Here is a 14,507-nt window from a genome sequence, read left to right as displayed (position 1 = left end):
CCCTCAGCTGAGCAACAGAAAAAATCACAGGTAAAATGTCTACGTTTAATTGGTCTTTCTGAACAGATGCTAATAGCTCCTGCAGTGAATTTAACCTAACTGCTCTTTACATGACAGATAGTCCAGAAGGAAGAAGAAAAAAAATGCTGATAAACATTTTTAAAATATTTCTTAGAAGTAGGAAAAAATCCACCGGTGGGAGAAAAATAGCAAAACAGTTAAAAAGCATGCTATTTCTGAAAAACTTTGAAAGGCAAGGCATACCCCCGACAGGTAAAGCAAACAGTAAAAAATGCTGGTGGGTATTTTGAAGAGCATAACAAAGGAGGCATGGTATATACTGTGCACTTCTTAGTGTATACTAATTATAACTTTAAAATCAGTGTGGTTGATGGTGTAGAGATATTCTTTAAAATGTCGATGTTCATGATTGTAGAAGAGTTCTCTTATACAGTGGAGGTGCACAGAACTACTTGAAACGTTTGCTGATCAAGAACTTGTAGATAACTACCTTAGTGACAATGAAAAGAAACCGTCCGTGAGAATGGGTCTTCTAAATAGCTGCCAGTTACACTTCAAAGTAGAGGGGCATTTTCAGAGTGTCCTGGAACAGGGTGTTTCCTTTTTGTGATCAGACTTCTTACTGGGCTCTTTAAAATGATTACTACTTTGTGCAGAGCATACCCATGTGCTAAGATCCATAGCACATGTATCAGCCAGGACAAGAAAAGATAGGAAAATAATTTGAGTGACAATTAGGCCTGATTTTCAGAGTTTGGTATGTCCCGGACTAGATCTGGAAAAGGGATAGATGAGCAGCACCATACAGACTTCAAAAGCAGCTTCAAATTTAGCAACTCAGTTAGGAATGGCACTTGGGTTATATGTAGGACTTCAGTACAGCCTCATGTCTGTAACCGCGAAGAAATTGAATAATTTACGGATCTAAGGCAACAGTGTTCTGGTAGCAGCTGGATTGCGTAATGAGATCTGTTTCACCAGCTTCATCAAACTAGCCTGTATCCACTTTCCTCACAGTACATGGGAATCCAGATGTAAGAGCTCTTGTCTGTGGTATGCAGACTTCTTCCACGGAAGATTCTTTAGAACCAGGATTCATTTCTATAAATGAAGAGACAGAAATAAAGCTAGAGAAGCTGTTGGCTCCCAGGATGGTCAAGCTTAAGACAGAAATTAAATTAATGAACGTTCCCAGATGCTGGATGATTCAGATGGGTTTTCAGCTATAATTGACAGAATTTTCTGTGCTGCTTCTGGGTTTTGTTATGGGCAAAGCAATGACCAGAAAAATCAGGAATTTGCGACAAGTCCCTATTTGAAGTTTGACAGGGGCACAGCACTTTGATACTAAGAGGCGCATGTAGAAACCACCAAAAAAAATACTGCTTAGGGGAAGCGTAACAGAGATTGTTGAATGATTCATATCACAATTTGTACGAGGAGCTATATGCTGTGATCGTGGCCGATTACTATTACCCAAGGAAGAGCTGTAACATCTCTATGGACTTGATGTTGAAAAAAAGTAAAATAATAATAATAGTAATGCATTTTTCTGTAGGTAAAGAAGAGTGGTCTAGTTGTGGTGAAAAACATGAAGATTATCGGTCTTCATTGTTCCAGTACAGACTTGCATGCTGGCCAGATTGCACTCATTAAACACGGATCAAGACTTAAAAACTGTGATCTTTATTTTTCCAGAAAACCATGTTCGACTTGTTTAAAAATGATTGTAAATGGTAAGCAATGACTGTAGTAGAGTAGGAGTAAATGTTATGCTTGTGATTGGTGGGATCAGAAAGCTTGTTTTCTGTTTGGACTGTCCCAGTTGTGAATGCCAATCCCTAACTTGTGTAGCCTGCACTGGTATTTTCCACAAGGCTGAAAACAGTATTGAATGTGGATTTCCTGGAGCTGATGATCAAGAAACTAGGGTTTGCTACTGAAACCCTATTTCTCTGTGCAACTATTATTATTGGTGGTCCTTGTCTCTTCCTTGGGATGCATGCTGAGATTCTGACATACCTGTTGCACTTAGGTTGCCAGAGCAACCCTAAGCCTGATCACTAGGCCCAGATGGCTACATTTTTCCTTGCCCTCCCATTGCTTGTCAGTGGCACCAGAGGAAGGGTGGGTTTTATGCAGAAATCACAGGGAGTACTTTAGGGTTTCCTTTTCCCAAGTGAGATGAAAACAAGTCGGATTATTCACTTCCTGAAATGGGATCTGCTGATACAGCCCTTCTGCAAGTACCGGTTTTTAATCTCAGCAGCAACTTCTATTAGTGCTAACTTTTTTGTGTGGTGTTAATGTACCTGTTGTAGGTAAGATGCAAAATTAGGGTGCCACAAAGATCTTAGAACTTAGGAAATTCCAATTTTTGTCTATAGTCTGATTATCAAGTCTGATAAGCTCTTGATACTCGTATATGCTAGCATTTTTGTTTTCCAGACGCCACTGAAATAGCACTCACGGCCTTAAAGGAGTGGAAACAGGGTTAGGCAATAGTGTGTTGAAAATGAGGTTTATGTTCCACTGTGCTTGCATGGTTCCTTTTGCTGCATTATCTTCTCTTCCAGCTGGGGTGAACAGGATTTCTTACTGGCCTGCAGATCCTGAAATCAGCTTGCAGACTGAGGCGTCCAATCCCATGACTACTGATGATGCAAAGCTAGATGCCAAAGCAGTAGAAAGACTGAAGTCAAATAGTCGTGCTCGTGTGTGTGTGTTGCTTCAGCCTTTGGGGTGCTACATGGTGCAATTTATTGAAGAAACTTCCACCAAGCTTGATTTTATTCAAAAAATAGCAAAATCTCAGCCTGACTTGAATACTGACTTTTATACTGCATGTAGACAAGAGAGGATAAAAGAGTATGAAAGTTTATTCCTAATTTCAAATGAGGAAACGCACAAGCAAATATTGATGACAATAGGACTGGAGAACCTCTGTGAAAATCCGTACTTCAGCAACCTTAGGCAAAATATGAAAGATCTTGTCTTGGTCTTGGCGACAGTGGCTGCCAGTGTCCCTGTCTTTGGATGTTTTGGATTTTACAACAGTGGATCATGGCAAACGAATGAAACAGACCATCAGGGTTTGCCCCAAGAAATTGCAAGGCACTGTATGATACAAGCCAGACTACTTGCATACCGGACAGGTGAGTTGTTATAGTAGTGGAGGAAAAATGGGTCTCATGAGTAGAGCAAGTTCCTGATTTCAGTCTTACTTCTTCCAAATACTTCCTTGAGCAAGCTGCTGAATTCCGTTCTTACATCCGTGAAACAGGAGCAGCAGTAGTAGTAAAAACTCCACAGGGGTACATAGTATTGTGTGGTGAAAGCACTGAGCTTTCCAAGAGAAAATCAGGGCAGGTCTTTCACATACAGTGCTAGCAAAGCCTGCCCTGACAACATGTCCAACACCTATCTGAAAATAGAATACAATGACATTTAAATGCTTCAAGCTGCTCTGAGGCTCTTTTTTACTTCAGGTTTCACAAGATGGTTCTGTTATCAAATGGGCGCCAGTATTTTAAGCATATTATGTACGCTTCTTCAGAAAAGAACAGTGAAATAATATCCTTCCAGCAGGCCATTAAGTACAGTTAACTAAGTTTCCCAGTTCCAGTCTTATTAGTGAAAGTGATTATGTATCTGATGGGGGGTATCTTTGCAAAGATGCTGGAGTTTTGATGTACAGGCTTTCAGAGTGGAAGGGTAGTTATTGACTATTTTTTGATACAGATGACTTCTGTTGGCTACTTTATTCTGTCTGGGTAGCAATGCAGTAAACTGGTAAGTTCTTCCAGAGAACAGAGTATGAAGACTTAAAACTTTGTGGTACTCCTTAGTGATGTTTTTTTCATCTAGATAGGATAGTTGCTTTTTTAAAACCCTTGTAAACAAATAAATAGTACCTATTTAAAGCTTAAAACAAAACTAATCCCCCAACACGCACACACAAAACCAGCCTATCAAGTCAGGTGCTGAATGTGCCTTTTGACTTACTCAGACTTCGTTATTTGTAGAGGTGAATCTTCGTATTTTAGAACCTTTCCCTTTTTTGATTTGGGTTGGTTTGGGTTTTTTTTTTGGGTACCCTCTGCAAATTTGGTCACCAAAAGTTGCAGAGGAGATTGCGTTTTTAGAAGTAATTCAGAAGTTTCATGAAACCAGTTGTGAGTTTTTTGTACAACTACTGTTGTACAGAGCAAGATAGAATGACCAAGTTTGAGTACTCATTCTTGGGGCAGCAAAATTCAGTTTTATCTGTGCTGTTCAGCCTGGACTCAGGTCTGTTTTTTGAACAAACTCTTATTCCTGTAATGAATAAGTCCTTTAGCCCTGTAATGAAATTAAAGTAAGTAACAGCACACACACACACATATTTAGATGCTTTACATTATTATATAGGTAGATATAAGGGGAGCAAGATCATAGAATGTTTTCTATGCTGGCTTAATATACATCAGTGACTAATAAATATGCAGCCCTCATAAAACATATCTTTGGCAGGAAAGACCCTCTTTGAGTGATTGTATATGGTAGTGATACCAAGGATGATGGAAATGGTTAACTGAAACAGCATATTCTACAATATTAATCACTGGAAGCCTGAAACATTTTTTTTCTCCTTGATATGCTCTGTTTTAACTGGTCAAGACTCTTATCAATAGCTACTGGGGAAGATTTCCAAGTTCCATAAAAATCTTCCAAGTCACATAATGAAAGTTCTGTTCCAGTTTTCCTGTGGTGGTGCTAGGAAACACGCCCCAAAATCCGATTGTTAACATTTTGTCTCTGAATGATGTGTAAAATACAACTAATTTTGATAGGAATTCAGACCACAGAACCATAAACTTAATGAATGGCAGAAATTAAGTAATTAAATTAAGTAGTAAACAATAAGAAGGTTTTTATCAGTTTGCCATCTCATATCAGCGAACCTGTCCACATATATTCTTGGCACACATTTTCTTATCTGATATATGTTGCTTCTTAGCATTTGTGAACAAAATGTATGTAGCAAAGTCTTAGAATGGCTGGCCTTGCAGTTAAAGCACACCCAGCTTTTGCAATAGTCTCATATGACTTCAAAGCTCTTAATTGTTCTCCTGTCCACGAAGCAACAAGGAATGTTACTGCTTCCTCTAGGATGTCATATGTTAATGTATAGGTAACTCAGAAGTGCTTTATTTGATATTTACTGCTAAAATGTTGTGTATTTTAGAGGATCATAAAACGGGAGTTGGAGCTATTATTTGGGCAGAAGAAAAATCAGTAAGTATTGAAAAAGTTGCTTTTTCTTGCACTCACAATTCATATACTTGTGTCTGCTTTGAGCTTGTTATTTTGCTTTAAGTTTATACACGTGCATTTTTCATACACACGCACAGCACTATAGAAAGCTTGCACTTCTCATTCTTTAGTAACTACGTTAATGACTGGTTCACTGTTATGTTGTCAAGATGAAGGGGAAGTATAAATGAGTTTAGTAACTACCACAGTGTCTTTGCCTAGCTTTTCGGTGTGCTTGCTTCCCTAGGCATTGTCAGTTATTCCAGGTGTCCCGGCTACAAAGTTTTGCCACTGCTGCTGATCAGGCAGCATGTGCCTACTCTGCATGGTCCCTCTTTGCCGCTCTTTTTTGGAGAGGTCTCAGTGCAATCATAGCCTGACAATCTCTTGAGGATTTTTGTTGCAGTTGAAATGCTGTACTGGCTTTAGCACATTCCTTTTTGGATCAAAACTGATATTTTTCTACAAATATTGTTACTGTGCTTTTTCCCATCCAAACATAAAGTTTTTATTTCTTTATGTCTCTGATTATGCGTATTCCCAGGAAGCCTCATTCTTCATGCAGCTGCAACATACTCTTAATTTGTTTTTAGCACTTCAGTCATCAGCTGCTTATTGCTGTTTTGTTTCTTGTTCTGATTTCAATCGCCGATCGCTGCTTGGTCAGCCCGCCAGTCACTGGATCTGTTGAGAGACAGGCGAGAGAGTCTGTGATACATCAGGGACTAACTCCAGCTGTCTTTAATTTTGTACATTGCGGAAAGGCTTAAGGACTAAATCCTTCAGACTTTTTGTTCCTGCTATCAGTATTACTTGCTAAACAGAAAGCCTCTAAAGCCTGGTGCAGTGTGTTGTCTGCGGTATTACAGTTTGCCCGTGCAGCTCCTATTGAGCTTAGTGGGAAAGTTCCATACAGACATGGAGCAGTTAGCAAGAGCAGAGTTCGCTTTTAACTGCTCTAACTTGGCATGAACTGATAATGTGAAAGCATACATTGCACAACACTTTGACTTAGTACTCAGTTTAAATTTGATGCTTTGCTTACTGTTGCAGAGAAGCTGTGATGGAACAGGAGCAATGTATTTTGTAGGCTGTGGTTACAATGCCTTTCCTGTTGGATCTGAATATGCTGATTTTCCACACATGGATGATAAACAAAAAGATCGGGAAATCAGAAAGTTCAGATACATAATACATGCGGAGCAGAATGCCTTGACATTCAGGTAATGGGTTTATTTTTACCACAGAAAAGAATGAGATGGTTCAGAAACAATTCCATGACAAATGCATGATGTCACTGGGATGAAGTCACGGTCATGTTTATGCCTATGATGCAGAACTTGGATGTGCATGGACACAGTCAGCTCCTGGGGTTTCTTCAGACTTCTTAAGTGAACTTCGTTTTTAAAGGATATTCACTCCAATGCATGGCAGCTATCCTTCAGATACAAGCCACTGCCTCTGCTTCCTGCTAGGACCATGCTATAACCTGAAATGTAAAAGTGTGGCAATTGTTGAAACTTACAACAATGATATGTGTGGAGAGGTGGGATGGGTGTTTTGTTCACTGATAGAAAAACCAAACTAGGTATTGTTGTGTACTTGTGCACTCAATTAGGAATAAGTTGCTTCTGAGAGTAGATAACACACCACTTCTTTGCTTGCTCTTGTGAGGTATCAAGTTTGTCACCATTCAAAACTATCAAGATACAAACTCTGAAATTCTGTTTTCTGACTGCTTGTAGGTGTCGAGAAATAAAGCCAGATGAGAGAAGCATGATATTTGTGACGAAATGTCCGTGTGATGAATGTGTCCCTTTAATCAAAGGGGCTGGTATCAAGCAGATCTATGCAGGAGATGTTGATGCTGGAAAAAAGAAAGCAGACATATCCTATATGAAGTTTGGTGAACTTGAGGGTGTAAGCAAATTTACAGTAAGTGTCTAAATGTACTATATTCTAAAACCTCTGGGCAGCATTGGTGGGAGTGTGGAGTGAGCAGTCACCTGCAGCCAGCATAGAGGACTATTTCCTTGTGCTGTTTAGTCAAGTGAGTGGAATTGAGAGGTTGCTCTGTCATGACACTGGGGAGAAATGCTGTGCAGTATGCCAGATGGTGGGGCCAAGCGTGTCTGTTTTCTCTAATTGTATTGGAGATCTCCCTCTAACTCGTTGCTGTTGTTTGAGGTGGTCTCTTCACACTCTGAAGTTCTCTCCAAGCCTCCCTGTCACAGCACGGCAGCTGATGTGGGAGATCACTGTGTGATTCTGTATGCCCTTCCAGCAGCTCCTGAAAGAGCTGCGGTGGGTTTTGAAGGTGGCCAAGTGCACCTGCGCTCAGGGTGCTCACCACGACAAACTGCAGCACTGTCGGTTTGAGCAGGCTCGTTTCCCCTTCTCAAGGGAGTAAATGGCCACGCACCCCTTAATAGCTTTTTATCCTCAAAGCAAGTGTGTTTTGGAGGGGGAGCCCTTCATTTCCTGCCTCACCCCTAGTCATGCCTTACAGTGAAGGACTGTAGGGTACTTTTTCTTTCACCCTTTGCTCTTTCTTCTGTCTTCTGGAATAAGTAAACTTTTTCTTCTCTTACCAGTGGCAACTAAATCCATTTCACACTAATGCCCTTGAATTCCATGACCCCACAGCCAGGGAAAGTAAGTATTTTTTCATTAATTCATTTTATGATTGAAGTCAATATGTGAGATCAAGTTTTAAACAAGCCTGAATCCCTCTGGGATTGATTAGTCTTAATTAATCTTGATTTTGATTAGTTAAATTTTGCTATGAAAACTTCTCTGAGCTTTTTGAATAGATGAACTAATGGTAAGTTGAAAACAAGCTTGTTTTAACAAATGCTTGGCATTGGCACACGTTACAAAATCTAATAATGCTATTATCAAGGTCAACAACATGCTGTTTTGCACATAGTCATTTCAGACTACTTTATCATGTTTTAGATTTTGTTCCATAAAGACTTTTAATATTGTGTCCTATAAAGAGTGCCATTCTTTTTCAAGAGAAATTTGAGTCCTCCAAGTCATCTAAATATGTTCTGCAGAACATTTCAATGCTTCTTTTATGAAGTAGAATCTATGCCAATGCTTTTCAGTCAACATTTTTTTTGTGTGTATATACACACATATAGAATATAAAGGCCGCAAAATCCTTGTTGACCTGCACGCCTGTAGCAAGGGAGCTGTCATCTTCTGAAAATAAGAGTTTAGATGAGTCTTAGGATAGTCTTAGGATAGTACTACAAAAGGGACCCACCCTTGGCATCTACTGTGCCTCAAGCATGAAGATATGGAGCATAAAGATAGGGAGTTGGCAGTTACTCAAAGCATTGAGCACCATGCTAGGAGCATAAAAAAGATAGAAGGTGGTTTTTGTAGCACATGAATAGCCGCATACTACAAGCTAATTCCTAACATGTAGTGAGCTAGATTAGTGGAGAGGTCTCTTTGTTAGCTATTTCCTTATGAGATGGGGGGAAAGGGGGGAAGGAAGGGCTCAGAGCAGTGTTTCTGGCATTAGTAATCACTCCAAAATGTTATGGCTTGTTTGTCCCTCTCTCTGCTAACGGTTTTTAGACCCAGCTGGAGAAAGATTCATCCTGGGGTACTTTGTTTGACAGCCTTTAACAGCGGTCATTTTTCTAACAATGTTTTCTTTGAGATGGTATGCTTGCATTTTCAACACTGAAGTGTTTTAAGTTGCTATTTTTGCTTAGTATGTTTCTTTTAGTATGATTATTGCATGTTCCTCTGTATGAGGAAGAAGACAAGCTCCCCCACCCCAGCCCCCCACCCAGTGTTACTCCAGTGTGCCTGTATGTGTTGAGTATTTAGACTATGCTTACTATTGTATTAATATTTCACACTTTTTTTTTTTTTTTCTTCAGATGGGGTCCAGAAAACAAAATCACTAGATGACCAGCAGCACCAAAACAAGAAACTGTGTCTTGGTCACTATTGAATAACTAAGCACTTCTGCAGTCTTGGTCTGTACTTTATAATGCAGCCTGTTTGCACTTTCAAATAAGGAAGAGTTTTATTTATTGTTTGGAAAGTGATTTTTAGAATAAGTTTATTTATGATGTCTTTAAATGTTTTACAGAATTACCTGAAGGTCTTTTTCATTTAGAAGTTCTTGGGGAAAAAATGCTGCTTGTATTTTCTGTGAAAGTAACTGGGTGGCTAATCATTGTTAACACATTAAAAAAAAATACTGAAAGTTTATTGCTGGTAGATCAGAGTAATAATAAAATGGTATCTTTTTTGCTTGATGTATGGATTGAGGGAATGGATTTGTAAGCTCTCAGCTAGCAGAATGCAGAAATAAGTTGTAGTTCTTCAAGTACAATTGTCAAGCCAATCTTCTAGGAAATGCTAGATAAATAATCCCTAGCAATTATTCCTGTTCCTGAAAGTAGCTTTTGCTTCTCAGTCTGCTTGTATAAAGGAGACAAAGCCATTGGGATGGCAGTCGTTGCTAGGTAAGTGATTCGGAGATCAAGCTTGTCTCTCATACATACCCTCTTCCAACTACCATAGCAGCAGAGCTGTTTTGGTTTGTGGTACTTGCATTGCTGCTCTGTGTGCTTCCTCAAGTGCGTCCCATCTGAATTAACATAGACAAAGATTAGCTTTGCTTTTTCTCAGCTTCTGGATGCAGGTCTAAAAGGATTTGGCTGCATGCATCTCACTGGCCCCCACATACTATGTGAAGATCGCTAGTGTTTAGGTTTTGTTAATCTTTACTAACAGGCTTCTAGGACTACAGAAGCTAAGAAAGTGCCAGATGTCCTGTTGTTTCTTAGATAGGATGGAACCAGTGGAATAGCCCAAATCTTTCAGGTGCCAATCTCTTGGATGACTACACGTGGAGCAAGGGTGACTTTAAAACAGCCAGTGAAACTGCAGTCTAATGTTGTTGTTAGTTTTGAGGGGGTGCTGGGTAGGTAATGGGTAACCACATCAGAGAGTTGTACGCAGCATCTTTTGAGAGGTCGCTCTCCTTACTCCCATCTGTTCGCTGCTTTGAATATGACCTCTAGATGTTTGTTTGAGCAAATGTTCCAAGACTTTCTGTTCACTCCTCTGCTCAGCTCTCAAGTGCAACCACCGTAAACCTTTTGCTGCTGCTGCTGGTAGGATATATAAATGGCCTTGTACCATTTCTTTCATGGATCTTGACTTTGCTGCCCTCCTTAAAAGTCCTGGAAGGGGAATCATGTCTTGAGATGCTGCTCTAGGTTCTGTTTGTTTCTTTTAGGCTTTGGAAAAGGTTGGAACTAGATAGCAAAGCTGTGATTGGATAGTGTGCAAAGCATCCTTAACGTGGCATTAATTTATGGAGTCTGTTCTCACAGTTTGGCTACTGGTCCCGTAACTTAAGGTACAGTTCTTGATGCTTGAAGCTGCAGCAAGGATCTGTGATTCCCCATGGCTCAAAGTATAACTTCATTCTTGAGTACCCAGACTTCAGAACTGGGGAATGCTTATATCTTCTTACCACCATGAGAGTTCACTCTCACTGGAGCTGGAGAAGCTGCTGTTTCTCTGAGCCTGGTTAGAGTGAGGGCTACTCTAGGGCTGCTGGTTGAGTGCAGCGCATGCAGAGCTAGCAGCAGAAATCTCATCAGCCGCTGGCTGACCTCCTGCACCACTGCTGTCTTGCTAAGCCGGGTGCATACAGCTTCATTTCCCAGGACCAGGTAGTGAATGAAGGAGAAAAATCTGACACTGTCAACTGAGGGAAGGATGGTGAAATCCATTTTTGCATCACACCACAAAAGAGTGCTTTTTCACAGTAGCTCAGGAGGAAATAGCTGAACTGCCACTTCACCAGATCTTGTAACCTGGTGTGGAGGAACCCGGGTCCTGAATTTAGGACCAGCAGAGCCAGCTGCAAGAGCTCTATGCCTCACCTGTCAGATTCAGAGTCCAGGGCCTGGGGATTAAGTTATTGGCCTGGATGCTGTACAAACCTCAGAAAGACAGGTTTTTCCCCTCATCAAGGATTATATATTTTCATTGTTTGTAACTTCCATATGAGGTTAAAGTCAAAGTTGGTGTTTCATAAGCAAGATTATAATCTGTTTTTAAATCATAAATATTTTACTTCGGCATATTTCCCACACACACTTCTTGTAAGCATCTTGTGTTAGAATAATTACTCTTGGGTTTTTCTACAGATCAGAAGAACACTGTCTACATTAGAGTAAAAAGTCTGCCCCACCCACTGAAACCTTGTTTCCATAATCCATGGGCAATGCTCTTCTACTTGAGGTAGAAGCAGGGAAAAAAACAGGGGCAGGTTTAAGGCCCCTTCAAGTTTTATATTGATCAGTCAGCTGGTATCAAAATCAGTAAAGAAGTCTGTGTCTTTATAGGGACAGCTGAAATTGAAAAGTCCCTGAAACATCATAGGTGGCCTGGGTACATGGAGATGTAAATCAAGATACAAGTCAAATATCATACACATTAAAAAACTACGCTGCAGTGAATGCTGCTGGTAACCTGTACTTCATGAAGCGTTAAGATTTTACCTTTACTTTTTACTGATTTTTAAAAAGAGGATTTTTGTACAAAACTTTCCATGAAACTTGGAATTGCTTGTAGGGCTGAAGGCTTGGAAGTCTAGCTTTATTTCTGTCGCACTGTATTTCTACAGATTCCTCCAAAGGGTCACAAATTTCTGTAGGCTCTGATTATCAAGGTAACTCTACTTCTTTTAATTCTTGCTGGGATTATAAAGTAGGATCTTTATTCTGGACAACAGGAACAATGTGAATGGGGTTTCTTTCTCAACCGATGGACTCTGTAGGCGCTGCTGTGCATGTCATCTGCTTACCAGGGAGAGCCACGGAAGAGTGGATATCTCCTGCAGTGCTTATTTTGCAAATGAACTCTAGGATGTTTGTTTCTTACATAAAAAGAACAATGTATTTAAAATTAAGAAATGTAAAAGTTATATATTTTATATATTGTATGAAATTTCCATATGCGTTTTGGGTCTCTTCCATTCATTTGAGAACAGTCATTTTAATTGCAGGTATTAACTATAAGTAATAATTTGGCCGCTTGACTGAGAATTACAGAAATTCTCTGTTAGTTGTCTGCCTTACAGCAAAATATGTTTTCTGCTAATAAATTAATCCGACAGCAAGTACTGAAGTGTATTTTTAAGTGCTTTGGCTTATTAGAAACATTACAGAGTGCTTTGAAATGCTCACACCCTTTTACCAGCCCAGTGCTATCCTTGCTCCTGCAGTCCCAGCTGTTTGCTGAGCTGCGTCACCTCCCTCTGCTCTGCCTGAAGAATTTGTCTCAACATGAGACTGTGCCTCCTGCCAGCCCGGGGGAAGGGCTGGGATCCCCTCCCTCAGCCCTGCCAGCATTAATGAGCATTAATTCTCTCTTCCTCGGGAGAGTAAGAACTGCCTCAGGGAGCATTGCGTGAGCTGCCACCTCCATAGCCGGTTTCTTGGTTGGAAAGGGTAGAAGTGGGTGAAGTTTTGACCATAAATGGGTCCCTGCTGCGCCTGCTGCCTTGCTGCCCTGGATTGCCTGTATGGGCATATGCAGGCGTCTTGATTCATAGTCACTGCAGAGGGGGATTGCTGTAGTCATCGGGGCTACGCTGCTCAGCAGTATAGCTGAAGGGGAGCGAGTCTGTAGCATGAAGCAGGTGATGCTGAAGGCCTGACCCATCAAGGGTTTTGCATCCACCTAGCTCCAGCCCGGGCATGTGGACAGGCCTGTTAGCCAGCGCAGTGCGTTAGGGCTATTCCTACCGTTCGTTTTCCTGTTAACTTCATCTGAAAGGAATCCATTCGATGCACTCCAAGACTGGCTCGTGTCACAGAGCCACATGCAGTAAGCAGGGACAGATGGGAGATACACTTCAGAAGTGCTCTTGAACTGAAATGTCATTGTAAACACACAGTGAGCAGTCAGGTCAGCCGGGCTGGCAATGGGACAGGCTGATGGGAGATACACTTCAGAAGTGCTCTTGAACTGAAATGTCATTGTAAACACACAGTGAGCAGTCAGTAGGACATGGTCAGCCGGGCTGGCAATCGGACAGGCTTCCCAGAGCCATGTTTAATACTAGTACTACTCTGAGGCTTCCCAGAGCCATGTTTAATACTAGTGTTACTCTAAAAAGCTTTGCAGTCCTCTAAGTGGATTTTTTTTTTTTTGTTTCAGCCTGCAAGCCAGACTTCAAATATCTGTTTGGCTTTAATTTTTTAGATCCAGTAAGGGACATTGCTTGGAGACTAGAAAAGCAAAGGGGCAGATGGTGCGTGCCAATTTCTGATAGATGTGGATTACTGCATCATTAATGAAGATGGTCACAGTGCCACATATGCAGAGCTGAACTCCATTCTGCACAGAAAGGTAATTGCAGAAATCGCTGTCAAACACTTGCTGATCTTCCTTGGGATCCGTCTGGTTTCCCAGACCTGCATAGCTATCTGCTAACGTGCCAGTTTTGTATGCTGCATACATATACACAGGCACCGTCTAGTCCTAAGCACTTTCAGATATCGGGCAGAATAAGACGCTCAGTATTTTGCAGTTTTGTTCCCTCTTTGAAAGGGGCTGGTAGCACAAGACACCTTCCACTGGAACCCACCTCCTACTGATAATGTGATACAAGTAGAGCCAAGATAGGGGTCGTTACCTTCACGACATGCCAAAACACTCCCTTGAAACTCAGAGCACTGATGTGCCTCCGTGATGCGTGCTGCTGGTCGCAGTCGTAGACTAGATGTTGCGCCAGGGGAGGTTTAGATTGGACATGAGGAAAAATTTCTTTACTGAAAGAGTGGTCAGGCCTTGGAACTGGCTGCCCAGAGAAGTGGTGGAGTCACCATCCCTGGAAGTATTTAAAAGACGTGTAGGTGAGGCGCTTAGGGACATGGTTTAGTGGGCATGGTGGTGTTGGATTGATGGTTGGACTTGATGATCTTAGAGGTCTTCTCCAACCTTAATGATTCTATGATTTTATGGCTAATCCTGCAGCCCCTGAGTGAGAAGGCGAAGGGCAGCACTGCAAAGTCTTCGGTGCAGGGAGAGAAGAGCCAAAGAGCTGCGCTGCTGATTCTGCGGCTGGCTTAACGAGCCCGAGTCAGAGAAGGCTCCTCAGTTCGGTTCCCTAGCTCTAAACCGGGGCTGGTTTG

At 41.2% G+C, this 14,507-nt stretch overlaps 1 protein-coding gene across 1 annotated transcript in view; it reads left to right on the top strand.

Annotated features, from left to right (window-relative positions):
* The window catches only part of CDADC1 (cytidine and dCMP deaminase domain containing 1), a 9,600-nt gene extending 54 nt beyond the window's left edge, over positions 1-9,546 (top strand). The window contains exons 1-8 of the mRNA XM_009578076.1: positions 1-30; positions 1,580-1,757; positions 2,598-3,176; positions 5,249-5,298; positions 6,370-6,539; positions 7,062-7,251; positions 7,911-7,971; positions 9,219-9,546. The exon at positions 1-30 is cut by the window's left edge and continues 54 nt beyond it. Coding sequence (XP_009576371.1) covers positions 1-30; positions 1,580-1,757; positions 2,598-3,176; positions 5,249-5,298; positions 6,370-6,539; positions 7,062-7,251; positions 7,911-7,971; positions 9,219-9,292 — 1,332 coding nt within the window. The 3' untranslated portion in view covers positions 9,293-9,546. The remainder of the gene's footprint in view (positions 31-1,579; positions 1,758-2,597; positions 3,177-5,248; positions 5,299-6,369; positions 6,540-7,061; positions 7,252-7,910; positions 7,972-9,218) is intronic.
* Positions 9,547-14,507: the final 4,961 nt, after the last annotated feature.

The sequence above is a fragment of the Fulmarus glacialis genome, unplaced genomic scaffold, assembly GCF_000690835.1.
Source record: "Fulmarus glacialis isolate BGI_N327 unplaced genomic scaffold, ASM69083v1 scaffold38435, whole genome shotgun sequence".
In the NCBI taxonomy this organism is placed as follows: domain Eukaryota; kingdom Metazoa; phylum Chordata; class Aves; order Procellariiformes; family Procellariidae; genus Fulmarus; species Fulmarus glacialis.
Note: the sequence above shows the minus strand (reverse complement) of the source record. Positions and strands in the feature narration are given on the sequence as shown.